We start from the raw sequence: 19,223 nt of genomic DNA, 5'->3' as shown, positions 1-19,223 counted from the left end.
TCGATGGTGACAGTTTAGACAACTAATAAGGGATAACTGTGTGGAAGCAAGTGCCCGAGGTAACATATGATCACCATGTTAACAGCATCGAACTTCATGTGTATATGATTCTGATCTGAGCATATACAATTTAAAGCCATCAAAACAAAAATGTGTTTCTCGAATGTAAGTTTGCAATGAAGAAAGTCGACCTACCTTGTCAATTGAAGTTTTAAACTATGCAAGTGGTGGAGACTGAATATTCTTTCGCTGTTTTATAAGTTAGTTACCGGTTGCAGCAATATATTAAAGGAAAGTTTTATTTCCAAGTGTAGAATTACAAAATTCGACACTTAATCAGTTGTAGAAACCAACGGTCGAAACTATCGGCAATACAGTAAAAAGTAACAACTTGCAAAATAAATATGCCCAGAGATTTTTGAAATTATCTAATATGATGTCGGCCAGACACCTAAACCAAAAATGTTAACGTAACAACAAATGCTCTTGTTATTGGTTAATTGCTTCATGATACATTGTCAACTACGTTGTCATAACGTATGCGTGCAGTTCATTGAAGGTTAAAACGAATAACAATAAAGATTTTAAACAAATAAAAGTATACGTCATGTCTCCCTGTGTCTGGTTAAGGTGTACGGTTTGTCATGTTATTTCCTTTTTATATGACGAATAGGCGCAACGAAAATTACACGAGCTACGTCAATAGTAAAGCGGAAGTAAAAAATATCTGTCTCGAGCCTAATTCGTTCAATCGTTTGCAAAACAGAAACATTGCGTTTGATGTAATGCATACAGAAAAACAAATCCGTCACAAAAAATAAATTTGTTTTCGAGACCTTGTAGGCTTTAATATAAAAAGAAATGATTCTGTGAAAATCGCAAGTGTTAAGATGCCCCGATACCACGGTAGAAACCGTTGCCTCAAAGAGGAAAGCGATTGCGAAGAAAATGAGGGGCTATCTAGAAGAAATTGTTCTGGTTCAGACTCGGATTGCAAAAATGATCAAAAGAAAAAACCTTGGAAAAGACTAAAACGGAAAGAGCATCGTGGAAATAATGAGTGCGAAAGAAATAGACGCGAGCGTTCTAAACAAGAATATAATTGCAAAGATAATGAAGCAATATGCGGAAGAGAACAATCTGACCCTGAATTCACAGACGGGTTCTCTGACGAAGATGAAGAAAAGCTGTATCGTAAAGGAAGACGAAGAGTAAAACGAATAAAAAGCATGAGAACTGATAAACAGGGAGAAGAGTCTTGTAAAACAGTCTCTTCCGATCCTGAATGCAAAGTGGAGTTACTTGATGAAGAGGAAGAAGGGCCGTGTCGAAAGAAAAGTCAAAAAAGAAGACGGAATAGAAGACAACAAAATAGAAAAACAACTGACGGAGAGGAGGAAAAACCTTGTAAAACAGTATCCTCCGACCTTGAATGCAAAGAGGATTCACTTGACGAAGAGGAAGAAGAGCCGTGTAAAACAGTATCCTCCGATCCTGAATGCAAAGAGGATTCACTTGACGAAGAGGAAGAAGAGCCGTGTAAAACAGTATCCTCCGATCCTGAATGCAAAGAGGATTCACTTGACGAAGAGGAAGAAGAGCCGTGTAAAACAGTATCCTCCGATCCTGAATGCAAAGAGGATTCACTTGACGGAGAGGAAGAAGAGCCGTGTAAAACAGTATCCTCCGATCCTGAATGCATAGAGGATTCACTTGACGAAGAGGAAGAAGAGCCGTGTAAAATGGTATCCTCCGATCCTGAAGGCAAAGAGAATTCACTTGACGAAGAGGAAGAAGAGCCGTGTAAAACAGTATCCTCCGATCCTGAATGCAAAGAGGATTCACTTGACGAAGAGGAAGAAGAGCCGTGTAAAACAGTATCCTCCGATCCTAAAATCAAGGAGAAGTCACTTGAAGAGGAAGAGTCTTGTCGAAAAGGAAGACGAAAAAGAAGACGACAAAATACAACAACAACCGATAAAGAGGAAGAAGAGCTGTGTAAAACAGTCTCCCCCGATCCTAAATGCATAGAAAAGTCACTTGATAAAGAGGAAGAAGAAGGGCCGTGTCGAAAGGAAAGACAAAAGAGAAGACGAAATAGAAGACGAAAAAACAGAAAAACAACTGACGGAGAGGTAGAAGGGCCTTGTAAAACAGCATCCTCTGATTCTGAATGCAAAGAAGAGTCACTTGATGATGAAGAAGAAGAGTATTGTCGAAAGGTAAGACGAAAAGGAAGAGGAAAAAATAGAAGAACAACTGACGAATCCTCCGACCCTGAATGCATAGATGAGTCGCTTGATGAAGAGATAGAAGAAGGGCCGTGTCGAGAGGAAAGACAAAAAGGAAGACGAAAACATAGAAAAAAAACTGATGGAGAGAAAGATGAGCCCTGTAAAACAGCATCTTCCGATTCTGAATGCCAAGAAGAGTCACTTGGTGAAGAGGAAGAAGAAGGGCCGTGTCGAAAGGAAAGGCAAAAAATAAGACGGAATAGAAGACGAAAAAATAGAAGAACAACTGACGAATCATCCGACCCTGAATGCATAGATGAGTCGCTTGACGAAGAGGAAGAAGAAGGGCCGTGTAAAACAGTATCCTCCGATCCTGAATGCATAGAAAAGTCACTTGAAGAGGAAGAGTCTTGTCGAAAAGGAAGACGAAAAAGAAGACGACAAAATAGAACAACAACTGATAAAGAGGAAGAAGAGCTGTGTAAAACAGTCTCCTCCGATCCTAAATGCATAGAAGAGTCACTTGATGAAGAGGAAGAAGAAGGGCCGTGTCGAAAGGAAAGACAAAAGAGAAGACGAAATAGAAGACGAAAAAACAGAACAACAACTGACGGAGAGGAAGAAGGGACTTGTAAAACAGCATCCTCTGATTCTGAATGCAAAGAAGAGTCACTTGATGATGAAGAAGAAGAGTCTTGTCGAAAGGTAAGACGAAAAGGAAGAGGAAAAAATAGAAGAACAACTGACGAATCCTCCGATCCTAAATGCAAAGATGAGTCGCTTGATGAAGAGGAAGAAGAAGGGCCGTGTAAAACAGTATCTTCCGACCCTGAATGCCAAGAGGAGTCACGTGGTGAGGAGGAAGAAGAAGGGCTGTGTCGAAAGGAAAAACAAAAAGTAAGACAAAAAGGAAGACGAAAAAATAGAAAAACAACTGATGGAGAGAAATATGAGCCCTGTAAAACAGCATCTTCCGATCCTGAATGCCAAGAGGAGTCACTTGGTGAGGAGGAAGAAGAAGGGCCGTGTCGAAAGGAAAGGCAAAAAATAAGACGGAATAGAAGACGAAAAAATAGAAGAACAACTGACGAATCATCCGACCCTGAATGCATAGATGAGTCGCTTGACGAAGAGGATAAAGAAGGGCCTTGTAAAACAGTATCTTTCGATCCTGAATGCAAAGAAGAGTCACTCGATGAAGAGAAAGAAGAAGAGCAGTGCGAAACAGTATCCTCCGATCCTGAATTCAAAGAACAAGAAGAACCTTGTAAAACGGTATTTCCCGATCCTGAATTCAAAGAAGAAGAAGAACCTTGTAAAACGGTATCCTCCGATCCTGAATGCAAAGAGGATTCACTAGGTGAGGAGGAAGAAGAAGGGCTGTGTCGAAAAGGAAGACGAAAAAGAAGGCGACAAAATAGAACAACAACTGATGGAGAGGAAGAAGAGCCTTGTAAAACTGTATCCTCCGATCCTAAATGCAAAGAGGAGTCTCTTGATAAGGAGGAAGAAAAAGAATCTCGTAAAACAGCCTTCTCCGATCCGGAATGCACAAAAGAGTCACTTGATAAAGAGAAAGAAGAAGAGCCTTGTCGAAAAGGAAGACGAAAAACAACTGACAATGGGAAAGGAGTGTTTTGTAAAACAGTCTGTTCCGATCCTGAATGCAAAGTGGAGTCACTTGATAAAGAAGATAAAGAGTCTTGTCGAAAAGGAAGACGAAAAAGACGAAAATCATCTGACGAAGAGAAAGAACAGCCGTGTAAAACAATATCCTCCGATCGTGAAAACAAAAAGAAGTCAACGTCCGGAAGAAATCATTCTGGTTCGGACTCGAATTGCAAACACAAGCAAAAGAAACATTCAAGAAATAGAATAAACCGAAAATGGCATCGTGATGATATTGGTGATGATGACTGCAGAAGAATTCGACGCGAACGTTCTAAACAAGATGTAAGGCGAAGAATGGGTCGATCCAACCCAGAATCGAATTGCAAAGAAAATAAAAGAAAATGTATTAAAAACCGCAGAATGGAAGATGGCGAAGCAAGTTTTGAATGCGTATGTGGGCGAAGATGGAAGATTTATGAGAACGAAAGAACATGCGGAAGAGAACAATCTGACCCTGAATTCACAGACGAGTTCACTGACGAAGAGGAAGAAAGGCTGTGTCGTGAAAAAGGACTAAAAAATAGAAGAAAAACAATTGAAGATGAGACAGTCGGCTCCGATACCAAATGCAAGAAGTTAACTGATCAAAAAAAAGATGCGTGCTGTAAAACTACATGCTGTTGTTTTTACAAATGTCTATTAATAATCGGCGTCGCAAGTACTTTTGTTTATTTTTTGCAAAGTCATTTTAACCTATTTTAGTTTCGTATTTGAGAAGTTCTTAATATATGCAGATAAAATGAACATACGTGGTAACCTAGAGAAATAAAGTTTATAAAAAGGAAAAATCGCTTGATATTTTATTGTGTTTAATGTGGTTGCCTTCACACTGAGCGATTCGGATCAATGATAAAAACATTCTCTTATATTTGTCTTAAATTGTGATGACATTTAATCCGCTTTATAACCGCATACAAATGATCGGGTAGAGAAGTTTGTAGGTGATTTTTTCTGTTTTTTTTTGTACTTGTTTTTTCTGTATTGCTGACAATTTAGACAACCTATTAATGGCCACTCAGTTGGGGCACTTGCCGTTAAGCGTCCTGCCCAAGGACACGAATAGCCACAGTAGGCAGAATCTAGCATCGCCTCTGCTTAGGTTACGTTGAGGGCGCTCTATCCACTAATCTACAGCGTCGAACGTGAGCGGTCTTGTGCAAATGGTGTTTCGCTTTACGAAGATTAAAAGGAACTTGGCAAAACTTGTGTGGGGTTTAAAAGAAAGTCTTGACAAATGTCAACACATATGTTTAATTTCTTACGCGTGTTGCGATATATTTGTGGTAACCAGAGTCACTCGTCGAAACCAAACACAACAGTTTCAATAAAACTAAACAAATACCAAATCCAGTTTTTGAATCAAAGCCAAATGAATAGTAATTTAAAAGACAACGTTACGTCAAAACACAAAACGCCACAGTATATGGAAGATGAGATAATTCTTTGACGGTTCACAAACTTACAATAATTTGCAGCAAACAATCTTACGTTTTCGTTCAGTCGTTCAGGTGATGTTACGATGTTATTGAATTAAGATCGTGCATATGATTCCTTGTTACCTCCTTACGAAATACAATAACGCAGCAAAGAAGATGGTGAGATGTATAAGAGGCAGGAAGCTTTGATAGTTTTTCTTCACTAAATCATTTCTCTCCAAATATCACGTTCGTGGTCGAAGTACCAGATCCTCTAACTTTGATAAATTGCTACATCCGCAAACTAATATATAAAACAGCGAAAGAACATTCGATCTCCACCACTTGGTTTAAACATTAAAACTTCAATTGACAAGCTAGTACAACTTCTTTCTTTGCATTGCTTGAGTTTCAAATGTTTTGTCCGTGTTTTGTTTATGTTTTGCCTAATTTTGTTTTCATTATTTGCCCATGTAATCTCAATCTTTTTTGTTTTGTCCAATTTACTTTCATAATGTGCCCATGTTTTGCCAAACGTTTTTTTCTTATATTCTGTTAATTTTTTAGTCATGCTCTGTCCAATTTTTCTTCATGTTTTGATATTTTTCATTTTCGATCCGCCAATGATTTGTTATTTTTTTCATAGATAATAAAAAGTTAACAAATTATGGGCAGATAATGAAAAAAAAATAAACAAATCATGGGCAGATATTAAAAAAAATTACCAAATCATGGGCAGATATTAAAAAACAATTAACAAATTATGGGCACATAATGAAAAAAAAAACAAATCCTGGGCAGATAATAAAAAATTTAACAAATCATGGGCAGATAATGAAAAAAAAATTAACAAATCATAGGCAGATAATGAAATAAATTACCCAATTATGGGCAGATAAAAAAAAAGAAAGACAAATCATGGGCAGAAAATGAAAAAAATTAACAAAATATGGACAGATAATGAAAAAAAATTGACAAATCATGAGCGGATAATATAAAAAAATTACCAAATTATGGGCACATAATAAAAAAAATACAAATCATGGCCACATAATACAAAAAAAAATTAAAAAATCATGGGCACATAATAAAAAAAAAATAACTACTTATGTGCAAATCATAAAAAAAATTAACAAATTATGGGCAGATAATAAAAAAAAATACAAATCATGGCCACATAATACAAAAAAAAAATTAAAAAATCATGGGCACATAATAAAAAAAATAACTACTTATGTGCAAATCATAAAAAAAATTACCAAATTATGGGCACATAATAAAAAAAAATACAAATCATGGCCACATAATACAAAAAAAATTAAAAAATCATGGGCACATAATAAAAAACATAACTAATTCTGTGCAAATAATAAAAAAATACCAAATTATGGGCACATAATAAAAAAAAATTACAAATCATGGCCACATAATAAAAAAAAATTAAAAAATCATGGGCAGATAATAAAAAAAATAACTAATTATGTGCAAATAATAGAAAAAAAAATTAACAAATTATGGGCAGATAATAAAAAAATTTACAAATCATGAGCAGATTATGAAAAAAATTACCAAATCATGGGCAGATAATAAAAAAAATTACCAAATTATGAGCAGATAATGAAAAAAAAATTACCAAATCATGGGCAGATAATGAAAAAAATTGCCAAATCATGGGCAGATATTGAAAGAAAATTAACAAATCATGGGCAGATAATGAAATAAATTACCCAATTATGGGCAGATAAAGAAAATAAAAGACAAATCATAGGCAGAAAATGAAAAAAATTAACAAAATATGGACAGATAATGAAAAAAAATTGACAAATCATAAACGGATAATATAAAAAAATTACCAAATTATGGGCACATAATAAAAAAAATACAAATCATGGCCACATAATACAAAAAAAATTAAAAAATCATGGGCACATAATAAAAAAAATAACTAATTATGTGCAAATCATAAAAAAAATTAACAAATTATGGGCACATAATAAAAAAAAATACAAATCATGGCCACATAATACAAAAAAAAATTAAAAAATCATGGGCACATAATAAAAAACATAACTAATTCTGTGCAAATAATAAAAAAAATTTACAAATCATGGCCACATAATACAAAAAAATTAAAAAATCATGGGCAGATAATGAAAAAAAAATAACAAATTATGGGCAGATGATGAAAAAATACCAAATTTGGGCAGATAATGAAAAAAAATTAACAAATTATGGGCAAATAATGAAAAAAAATTACCAAATTATAGGCAGATAATAAAAAAAATTAACAAATCATGGGCAGATAATGAAAAAAAATTAACTAGTTATGGGCAGACAATGAAAAAAAAATAACAAATTATGGGCAGATAATGAAAAAAATTACCAAATTTTGGGGAGATAATAAAAAAAATTACCAAATTATGAGCAGATAATGAAAAAAAATTAACAAATCATGGGCAGATAATGAAAAAAATTAACAAATCACGGGCAGATAAAGAAAAAAATTACCAAATTATGGGCAGATAATGAAAAAAAAATTACCACATTATGAGCAGATAATGAAAAAAAATTAACAAATCATGGGCAGAAAATGAAAAAAATTAACAAAATATGGACAGATAATGAAAAAAAATTGACAAATCATGAGCGGATAATATAAAAAAATTACCAAATTATGGGCACATAATAAAAAAAAATACAAATCATGGCCACATAATACAAAAAAAATTAAAAAATCATGGGCACATAATAAAAAAAATAACTAATTATGTGCAAATCATAAAAAAATTAACAAATTATGGGCAGATAATAAAAAAAAATTACAAATCATGGGCACATAATAAAAAACATAACTAATTCTGTGCAAATAATAAAAAAAATTTACAAATCATGGCCACATAATACAAAAAAATTAAAAAATCATGGGCAGATAATGAAAAAAAAATAACAAATTATGGGCAGATGATGAAAAAATACCAAATTTGGGCAGATAATGAAAAAAAATTAACAAATCATGGGCAGAAAATGAAAAAAATTAACAAAATATGGACAGATAATGAAAAAAAATTGACAAATCATGAGCGGATAATATAAAAAAATTACCAAATTATGGGCACATAATAAAAAAAAATACAAATCATGGCCACATAATACAAAAAAAATTAAAAAATCATGGGCACATAATAAAAAAAATAACTAATTATGTGCAAATCATAAAAAAATTAACAAATTATGGGCAGATAATAAAAAAAAATTACAAATCATGGGCACATAATAAAAAACATAACTCATTCTGTGCAAATAATCAAAAGAAATTACCAAATTATGGGCACATAATAAAAAAAATTACAAATCATGGCCACATAATACAAAAAAATTAAAAAATCATGGGCACATAATAAAAAAATAACTAATTATGTGCAAATAATAGAAAAAAATCAACAAATGATGGGCAGATAATAAAAATATTTACAAATCATGGCCACATAATACAAAAAAATTAAAAAATCATGGGCAGATAATGAAAAAAAATTAACAAATTATGGGCAGATGATGAAAAAAATACTAAATTTGGGCAGATAATGAAAAAAAAATAACAAATTATGGGCAAATAATGAAAAAAATTTAACAAATCATAGGCAGATAATAAAAAAAATTAACAAATCACGGGCAGATAATGAAAAAAAAACAAATTATGGGCAGATAATGAAAAAAATTACCAAATTTTGGGCAGATAATAAAAAAAATTACCAAATTATGAGCAGATAATGAAAAAAAATTAACAAATCATGGGCAGATAATGAAAAAAATTACCAAATTATGGACAGATAATGAAAAAAAAAGTACCAAATTATGGGCAGATAATGAAAAAAAATTTGACAAATCATGGGCAGATAATGAAAAAATACCAAATCATGGGCAGATAATGAAAAAAATTAACAAAATATGGACAGATAATGAAAAAAAATTGATAAATCATGAGCGGATAATATAAAAAAATTACCAAATTATGGGCTCATAATAAAAAAAATTACAAATCATGGGCAGATAATAAAAAAAATTAAAAAATCATGGGCAGATAATGAAAAAAAAATTAACAAATTATGGGCAGATGATGAAAAAAATACCAAATTTGGGCAGATAATGAAAAAAATTAACAAGTTATGGGCAAATAATGAAAAAAAATTAACAAATCATAGGCAGATAATAAAAAATTTAACAAATCATGGGCAGATAATGAAAAAAAATTAACTAATTATGGGCAGATAATGAAAAAAAAACAAATTATGGGCAGATAATGAAAAAAATTCCCAAATTTTGGGCAGATAATAAAAAAAATTACCAAATTATGAGCAGATAATGAAAAAAAATTAACAAATCATGGGCAGATAATGAAAAAAGTTATCAAATTATGGGCAGATAATGAAAAAAAAATTACCAAATTATAGGCAGATAATGAAAAAAAATTGACAAATCATGGGCAGATAATGAAAAAAATTACCAAATCATGGGCAGATAATGAAAAAAATTAACAAAATATGGACAGATAATAAAAAAAATTGACAAATCATGGCCACATAATACAAAAAAAATTAAAAAATCATGGGCACATAATAAAAAACATAACTAATTCTGTGCAAATAATAAAAAAAAAATTAACAAATTATGGGCAGATAATAAAAAAAATTACAAATCATGGGCAGATAATAAAAAAAAATTACAAATCATGGGCAGATAATAAAAAAAAATTACCAAATTATGGGCACATAATAAAAAAAAATTACCAAATTATGGGCACATAATAAAAAAAAATTACAAATCATGGGCAGATAATAAAAAAAAATTACAAATCATGGGCAGATAATAAAAAAAAATTACCAAATTATGGGCACATAATAAAAAAAAATACAAATCATGGGCACATAATACAAAAAAATTAAAAAATCATGGGCAGATAATGAGAAAAATTAACAAATTATGGGCAGATGATGAAAAAAATACCAAATTTGGGCAGATAATGAAAAAAAACAAATTATGGGCAGATAATGAAAAAAATTTCCAAATTTTGGGCAGATAATAAAACAAATCACCAAATTATGGGCAGATAATGAAAAAAAATTACCAAATTATAGGCAGATAATGAAAAAAAATTGACAAATCATGGGCAGATAATGAAAAAAATTACCAAATCATGGGCAGATAATGAAAAAAATCAACAAAATATGGACAGATAATGAAAAAAAATTGACAAATCATGAGCGGATAATATAAAAAAATTACCAAATTATGGGCACATAATAAAAAAAATTACAAATCATGGCCACATAATACAAAAAAAATTAAAAAATCATGGGCACATAATAAAAAAAATAACTAATTATGTGCAAATCATAAAAAAAAATTGACAAATCATGAGCGGATAATATAAAAAAACTACCAAATTATGGGCAGATGCACATAATAAAAAAAAATTACAAATCATGGCCACGTAATACAAAAAAAATTAAAAAATCATGGGCACATAATAAAAAAAATAACTAATTATGTGCAAGTCATAAAAAAAATTAGAAATTATGGGCAGATAATGAAAGAAATTACCAAATTATGGGCAGATAATGAAAAAAAATTACCAAATTATGGGCAGATAATGAAAAAAAATACCAAATTATGGACAGATAATGAAAAAAAATTAATAAATCATGGGCAGATAATGAAAAAAATTACCAAATTTTGGGCAGATAATAAAAAAAATTACCAAATTATGAGCAGATAATGAAAAAAAATTAACAAATCATTGGCAGATATTGAAAAAAATTACCAAATTATGGGCAGATAATGAAAAAAAAATTACCAAATTATGGGCAGATAATGAAAAAAAATTGACAAATCATGGGCAGAAAATGAAAAAAATTACCAAATTATGGGCAGATAATGAAAAAAAAAAGACAACTCATGGGCAGAAAATGAAAAAAATTAACAAAATATGGACAGATAATGAAAAAAAATGACAAATCATGAGTGGATAATATAAAAAAATTACCAAATTATGGGCACATAATAAAAAAAAAAAATACAAATCATGGCCACATAAAACAAAAAAAATTAAAAAATCATGGGCACATAATAAAAAAAATAACTAATTCTGTGCAAATAATAAAAAAAATTACCAAATTATGGGCACATAATAAAAAAAAAATACAAATCATGGCCACATAATACAAAAAAAATTAAAAAATCATGGGCACATAATAAAAAAAATAACTAATTCTGTGCAAATAATAAAAAAAATTACCAAATTATGGGCACATAATAAAAAAAAATTACAAATCATGGCCACATAATACAAAATAAATTAAAAAATCATGGGCACATAATAAAAAAAATAACTAATTATGTGCAAATAATAGAAAAAAAATTAACAAATTATGGGCAGATAATAAAAAAAAATACAAATCATGGCCACATAATACAAAAAAAAAATTAAAAAATCATGGGCACATAATAAAAAAAATAACTACTTATGTGCAAATCATAAAAAAAATTACCAAATTATGGGCACATAATAAAAAAAAATACAAATCATGGCCACATAATACAAAAAAAATTAAAAAATCATGGGCACATAATAAAAAACATAACTAATTCTGTGCAAATAATAAAAAAATACCAAATTATGGGCACATAATAAAAAAAAATTACAAATCATGGCCACATAATAAAAAAAAATTAAAAAATCATGGGCAGATAATAAAAAAAATAACTAATTATGTGCAAATAATAGAAAAAAAAATTAACAAATTATGGGCAGATAATAAAAAAATTTACAAATCATGAGCAGATTATGAAAAAAATTACCAAATCATGGGCAGATAATAAAAAAAATTACCAAATTATGAGCAGATAATGAAAAAAAAATTACCAAATCATGGGCAGATAATGAAAAAAATTGCCAAATCATGGGCAGATATTGAAAGAAAATTAACAAATCATGGGCAGATAATGAAATAAATTACCCAATTATGGGCAGATAAAGAAAATAAAAGACAAATCATAGGCAGAAAATGAAAAAAATTAACAAAATATGGACAGATAATGAAAAAAAATTGACAAATCATAAACGGATAATATAAAAAAATTACCAAATTATGGGCACATAATAAAAAAAATACAAATCATGGCCACATAATACAAAAAAAATTAAAAAATCATGGGCACATAATAAAAAAAATAACTAATTATGTGCAAATCATAAAAAAAATTAACAAATTATGGGCACATAATAAAAAAAATACAAATCATGGCCACATAATACAAAAAAAAATTAAAAAATCATGGGCACATAATAAAAAACATAACTAATTCTGTGCAAATAATAAAAAAAATTTACAAATCATGGCCACATAATACAAAAAAATTAAAAAATCATGGGCAGATAATGAAAAAAAAATAACAAATTATGGGCAGATGATGAAAAAATACCAAATTTGGGCAGATAATGAAAAAAAATTAACAAATTATGGGCAAATAATGAAAAAAAATTACCAAATTATAGGCAGATAATAAAAAAAATTAACAAATCATGGGCAGATAATGAAAAAAAATTAACTAGTTATGGGCAGACAATGAAAAAAAAATAACAAATTATGGGCAGATAATGAAAAAAATTACCAAATTTTGGGGAGATAATAAAAAAAATTACCAAATTATGAGCAGATAATGAAAAAAAATTAACAAATCATGGGCAGATAATGAAAAAAATTAACAAATCACGGGCAGATAAAGAAAAAAATTACCAAATTATGGGCAGATAATGAAAAAAAAATTACCACATTATGAGCAGATAATGAAAAAAAATTAACAAATCATGGGCAGAAAATGAAAAAAATTAACAAAATATGGACAGATAATGAAAAAAAATTGACAAATCATGAGCGGATAATATAAAAAAATTACCAAATTATGGGCACATAATAAAAAAAAATACAAATCATGGCCACATAATACAAAAAAAATTAAAAAATCATGGGCACATAATAAAAAAAATAACTAATTATGTGCAAATCATAAAAAAATTAACAAATTATGGGCAGATAATAAAAAAAAATTACAAATCATGGGCACATAATAAAAAACATAACTAATTCTGTGCAAATAATAAAAAAAATTTACAAATCATGGCCACATAATACAAAAAAATTAAAAAATCATGGGCAGATAATGAAAAAAAAATAACAAATTATGGGCAGATGATGAAAAAATACCAAATTTGGGCAGATAATGAAAAAAAATTAACAAATCATGGGCAGAAAATGAAAAAAATTAACAAAATATGGACAGATAATGAAAAAAAATTGACAAATCATGAGCGGATAATATAAAAAAATTACCAAATTATGGGCACATAATAAAAAAAAATACAAATCATGGCCACATAATACAAAAAAAATTAAAAAATCATGGGCACATAATAAAAAAAATAACTAATTATGTGCAAATCATAAAAAAATTAACAAATTATGGGCAGATAATAAAAAAAAATTACAAATCATGGGCACATAATAAAAAACATAACTCATTCTGTGCAAATAATCAAAAGAAATTACCAAATTATGGGCACATAATAAAAAAAATTACAAATCATGGCCACATAATACAAAAAAATTAAAAAATCATGGGCACATAATAAAAAAATAACTAATTATGTGCAAATAATAGAAAAAAATCAACAAATGATGGGCAGATAATAAAAATATTTACAAATCATGGCCACATAATACAAAAAAATTAAAAAATCATGGGCAGATAATGAAAAAAAATTAACAAATTATGGGCAGATGATGAAAAAAATACTAAATTTGGGCAGATAATGAAAAAAAAATAACAAATTATGGGCAAATAATGAAAAAAATTTAACAAATCATAGGCAGATAATAAAAAAAATTAACAAATCACGGGCAGATAATGAAAAAAAAACAAATTATGGGCAGATAATGAAAAAAATTACCAAATTTTGGGCAGATAATAAAAAAAATTACCAAATTATGAGCAGATAATGAAAAAAAATTAACAAATCATGGGCAGATAATGAAAAAAATTACCAAATTATGGACAGATAATGAAAAAAAAAGTACCAAATTATGGGCAGATAATGAAAAAAAATTTGACAAATCATGGGCAGATAATGAAAAAATACCAAATCATGGGCAGATAATGAAAAAAATTAACAAAATATGGACAGATAATGAAAAAAAATTGATAAATCATGAGCGGATAATATAAAAAAATTACCAAATTATGGGCTCATAATAAAAAAAATTACAAATCATGGGCAGATAATAAAAAAAATTAAAAAATCATGGGCAGATAATGAAAAAAAAATTAACAAATTATGGGCAGATGATGAAAAAAATACCAAATTTGGGCAGATAATGAAAAAAATTAACAAGTTATGGGCAAATAATGAAAAAAAATTAACAAATCATAGGCAGATAATAAAAAATTTAACAAATCATGGGCAGATAATGAAAAAAAATTAACTAATTATGGGCAGATAATGAAAAAAAAACAAATTATGGGCAGATAATGAAAAAAATTCCCAAATTTTGGGCAGATAATAAAAAAAATTACCAAATTATGAGCAGATAATGAAAAAAAATTAACAAATCATGGGCAGATAATGAAAAAAGTTATCAAATTATGGGCAGATAATGAAAAAAAAATTACCAAATTATAGGCAGATAATGAAAAAAAATTGACAAATCATGGGCAGATAATGAAAAAAATTACCAAATCATGGGCAGATAATGAAAAAAATTAACAAAATATGGACAGATAATAAAAAAAATTGACAAATCATGGCCACATAATACAAAAAAAATTAAAAAATCATGGGCACATAATAAAAAACATAACTAATTCTGTGCAAATAATAAAAAAAAAATTAACAAATTATGGGCAGATAATAAAAAAAATTACAAATCATGGGCAGATAATAAAAAAAAATTACAAATCATGGGCAGATAATAAAAAAAAATTACCAAATTATGGGCACATAATAAAAAAAAATTACCAAATTATGGGCACATAATAAAAAAAAATTACAAATCATGGGCAGATAATAAAAAAAAATTACAAATCATGGGCAGATAATAAAAAAAAATTACCAAATTATGGGCACATAATAAAAAAAAATACAAATCATGGGCACATAATACAAAAAAATTAAAAAATCATGGGCAGATAATGAGAAAAATTAACAAATTATGGGCAGATGATGAAAAAAATACCAAATTTGGGCAGATAATGAAAAAAAACAAATTATGGGCAGATAATGAAAAAAATTTCCAAATTTTGGGCAGATAATAAAACAAATCACCAAATTATGGGCAGATAATGAAAAAAAATTACCAAATTATAGGCAGATAATGAAAAAAAATTGACAAATCATGGGCAGATAATGAAAAAAATTACCAAATCATGGGCAGATAATGAAAAAAATCAACAAAATATGGACAGATAATGAAAAAAAATTGACAAATCATGAGCGGATAATATAAAAAAATTACCAAATTATGGGCACATAATAAAAAAAATTACAAATCATGGCCACATAATACAAAAAAAATTAAAAAATCATGGGCACATAATAAAAAAAATAACTAATTATGTGCAAATCATAAAAAAAAATTGACAAATCATGAGCGGATAATATAAAAAAACTACCAAATTATGGGCAGATGCACATAATAATAAAAAATTACAAATCATGGCCACGTAATACAAAAAAAATTAAAAAATCATGGGCACATAATAAAAAAAATAACTAATTATGTGCAAGTCATAAAAAAAATTAGAAATTATGGGCAGATAATGAAAGAAATTACCAAATTATGGGCAGATAATGAAAAAAAATTACCAAATTATGGGCAGATAATGAAAAAAAATACCAAATTATGGACAGATAATGAAAAAAAATTAATAAATCATGGGCAGATAATGAAAAAAATTACCAAATTTTGGGCAGATAATAAAAAAAATTACCAAATTATGAGCAGATAATGAAAAAAAATTAACAAATCATTGGCAGATATTGAAAAAAATTACCAAATTATGGGCAGATAATGAAAAAAAAATTACCAAATTATGGGCAGATAATGAAAAAAAATTGACAAATCATGGGCAGAAAATGAAAAAAATTACCAAATTATGGGCAGATAATGAAAAAAAAAGACAACTCATGGGCAGAAAATGAAAAAAATTAACAAAATATGGACAGATAATGAAAAAAAATGACAAATCATGAGTGGATAATATAAAAAAATTACCAAATTATGGGCACATAATAAAAAAAAAAAATACAAATCATGGCCACATAAAACAAAAAAAATTAAAAAATCATGGGCACATAATAAAAAAAATAACTAATTCTGTGCAAATAATAAAAAAAATTACCAAATTATGGGCACATAATAAAAAAAAAATACAAATCATGGCCACATAATACAAAAAAAATTAAAAAATCATGGGCACATAATAAAAAAAATAACTAATTCTGTGCAAATAATAAAAAAAATTACCAAATTATGGGCACATAATAAAAAAAAATTACAAATCATGGCCACATAATACAAAATAAATTAAAAAATCATGGGCACATAATAAAAAAAATAACTAATTATGTGCAAATAATAGAAAAAAAATTAACAAATTATGGGCAGATAATAAAAAAATTTACAAATCATGGCCACATAATACAAAAAAATTAAAATATCATGGGCAGATAATGAGAAAAATTAGCAAATTATGGGCAGATGATGAAAAAAATACCAAATTTGGGCAGATAATGAAAAAAAATTAACAAATTATGGGCAAATAATGAAAAAAAAATAACAAATCATAGGCAGATAAAAAAAATTAACAAATCATGGGCAGATAATGAAAAAAAATTTACTAATTATGGGCAGATAATGAAAAAAAAACAAATTATGGGCAGATAATGAAAAAAATTACCAAATTTTGGGGAGATAATAAAAAAAATTACCAAATTATGAGCAGATAATGAAAAAAAATTAGCAAATCATGGGCAGATAATGAAAAAAATTACCAAATTATGGGCAGATAATGAAAAAAAAATTACCAAATTATGGGCAGATAATGAAAAAAAATTGACAAATCATGGGCAGATAATGAAAAAAATTACCAAATCATGGGCAGATAATGAAAAAAATTAACAAATCATGGGCAGATAATGAAAAAAATTACCAAATTATGGGCAGATAATGAAAAAAAATTACCAAATTATGGGCAGATAATGAAAAAAGAAGACAAACCATGGGCAGAAAATGAAAAAAATTACCAAATTATGGGCAGATAATGAAAAAAAAAGACAAATTATGGGCAGAAAATGAAAAAAATTAACAAAATATGGACAGATAATGAAAAAAATTGACAAATCATGAGCGGATAATATAAAAAAATTACCAAATTATGGGCACATAATAAAAAAAAAATACAAATCATGGCCACATAATACAAAAAAAATTAAAAAATCATGGGCACATAATAAAAAAAAATAACTAATTATGTGCAATTCGTAAAAAAAAATTAACAAATTATGGGCAGATAATAAAAAAAATTACAAATCATGGGCAGATAATGAAAAAAAATTACCAAATTATGGGCAGATAATGAAAAAAAATTACCAAATTTTGGGCAGATAATAAAAAAAATTACAAAATTATAAGCAAATATTTAAAAAAAATTAACAAATCATGGGCACATAATACAAAAAAATTAAAATATCATGGGCAGATAGTGAAAAAAAATTACCAAATCATGGGCAGACATTGAAAGAAAATTATCAAATCATGGGCAGATAATGAAAAAAATTACCAAATTTTGGGCAGATAATAAAAAAAATTACAAAATTATAAGCAAATATTTAAAAAAAATTAACAAATCATGGCCACATAATACAAAAAAATTAAAATATCATGGGCAGATAGTGAAAAAAAATTAACTAATTATGGACAGATAATTTTTTTTTGATTATTTGATATTTGTACCTAATTAGTTAATTTTTTTTTCATTATCTGCCCATGATTAGTTTTTTTTTCTTCTTATTTGTCCATAATCTGTTAATTTTTTTTATTATGTGCCCATAATTTGTTAATTTTTTTTTATTATTTGCCCATATTTAGTTAATTTTTTTTTCATTATCTGCCCATGATTAGTTAATTTTTTTCTTATTTGTCCATAATTTGTTACTTTTTTTTATTATGTGCCCATGATTTGTAATTTTTTTATTATTTGCACATAATTAGTTATTTTTTTTATTATATGGCCATGATTTGTAAATTTTTTTATTATCTGCCCATAATTTGTTATTTTTTTTTTAATTATTTGCCCATAATTAGTTATTTTTTTATTATGTGCCCATGATTTTTTCTTTTTGTTTTTATTATGTGCGGATGATTTGTAATTTTTTTTCCTTTTTGCACATAATTAGTTATTTTTTTTATTATTTGCCCATGATTTTTTAATTTTTTTTTGTATTATGTGGCCATAATTTGTTAATTTTTTTATATTATCCGCTCATGATTTGTCAATTTTTTTTCATTATCTATCCATATTTTGTAAATTTTTTTTCATTATCTGCCCACGATTTGTCAATTTTTTTTCATTATCTGCCCATAATTTGGTAATTTTTTTCATTATCTGCCCATGATTTGTTAATTTTTTTTCATTATCTGCCCATAATTTGGTAATTTTTTTCATTATCTGCCCATAATTTGGTAATTTTTTTTATTTTCTCCCCATAATTTGGTAATTTTTTTCATTATCTACCCATATTTTGTTATTTTTTTTTCATTATCTGCCCATGATTTGTTAATTTTTTTCTTTA

At 27.9% G+C, this 19,223-nt stretch overlaps 1 protein-coding gene across 1 annotated transcript; it reads left to right on the top strand.

Annotated features, from left to right (window-relative positions):
- Positions 1-4: 4 nt before the first annotated feature.
- Positions 5-4,798, top strand: LOC149739171 (uncharacterized). Its single transcript, XM_089874217.1, has one exon. It carries the CDS (start codon positions 891-893, stop codon positions 4,605-4,607), a length of 3,717 nt encoding a protein of 1,238 aa, XP_089730343.1. The 5' UTR covers positions 5-890; the 3' UTR covers positions 4,608-4,798.
- The last annotated feature ends 14,425 nt before the right edge of the window (positions 4,799-19,223 follow it).

Source organism: Ciona robusta, chromosome 3 (genome assembly GCF_009617815.1).
Source record: "Ciona robusta chromosome 3, ASM961781v2".
Taxonomy (NCBI): Eukaryota; Metazoa; Chordata; class Ascidiacea; order Phlebobranchia; family Cionidae; genus Ciona; species Ciona robusta.
This window is presented reverse-complemented; position numbering and strand designations above follow the sequence as displayed.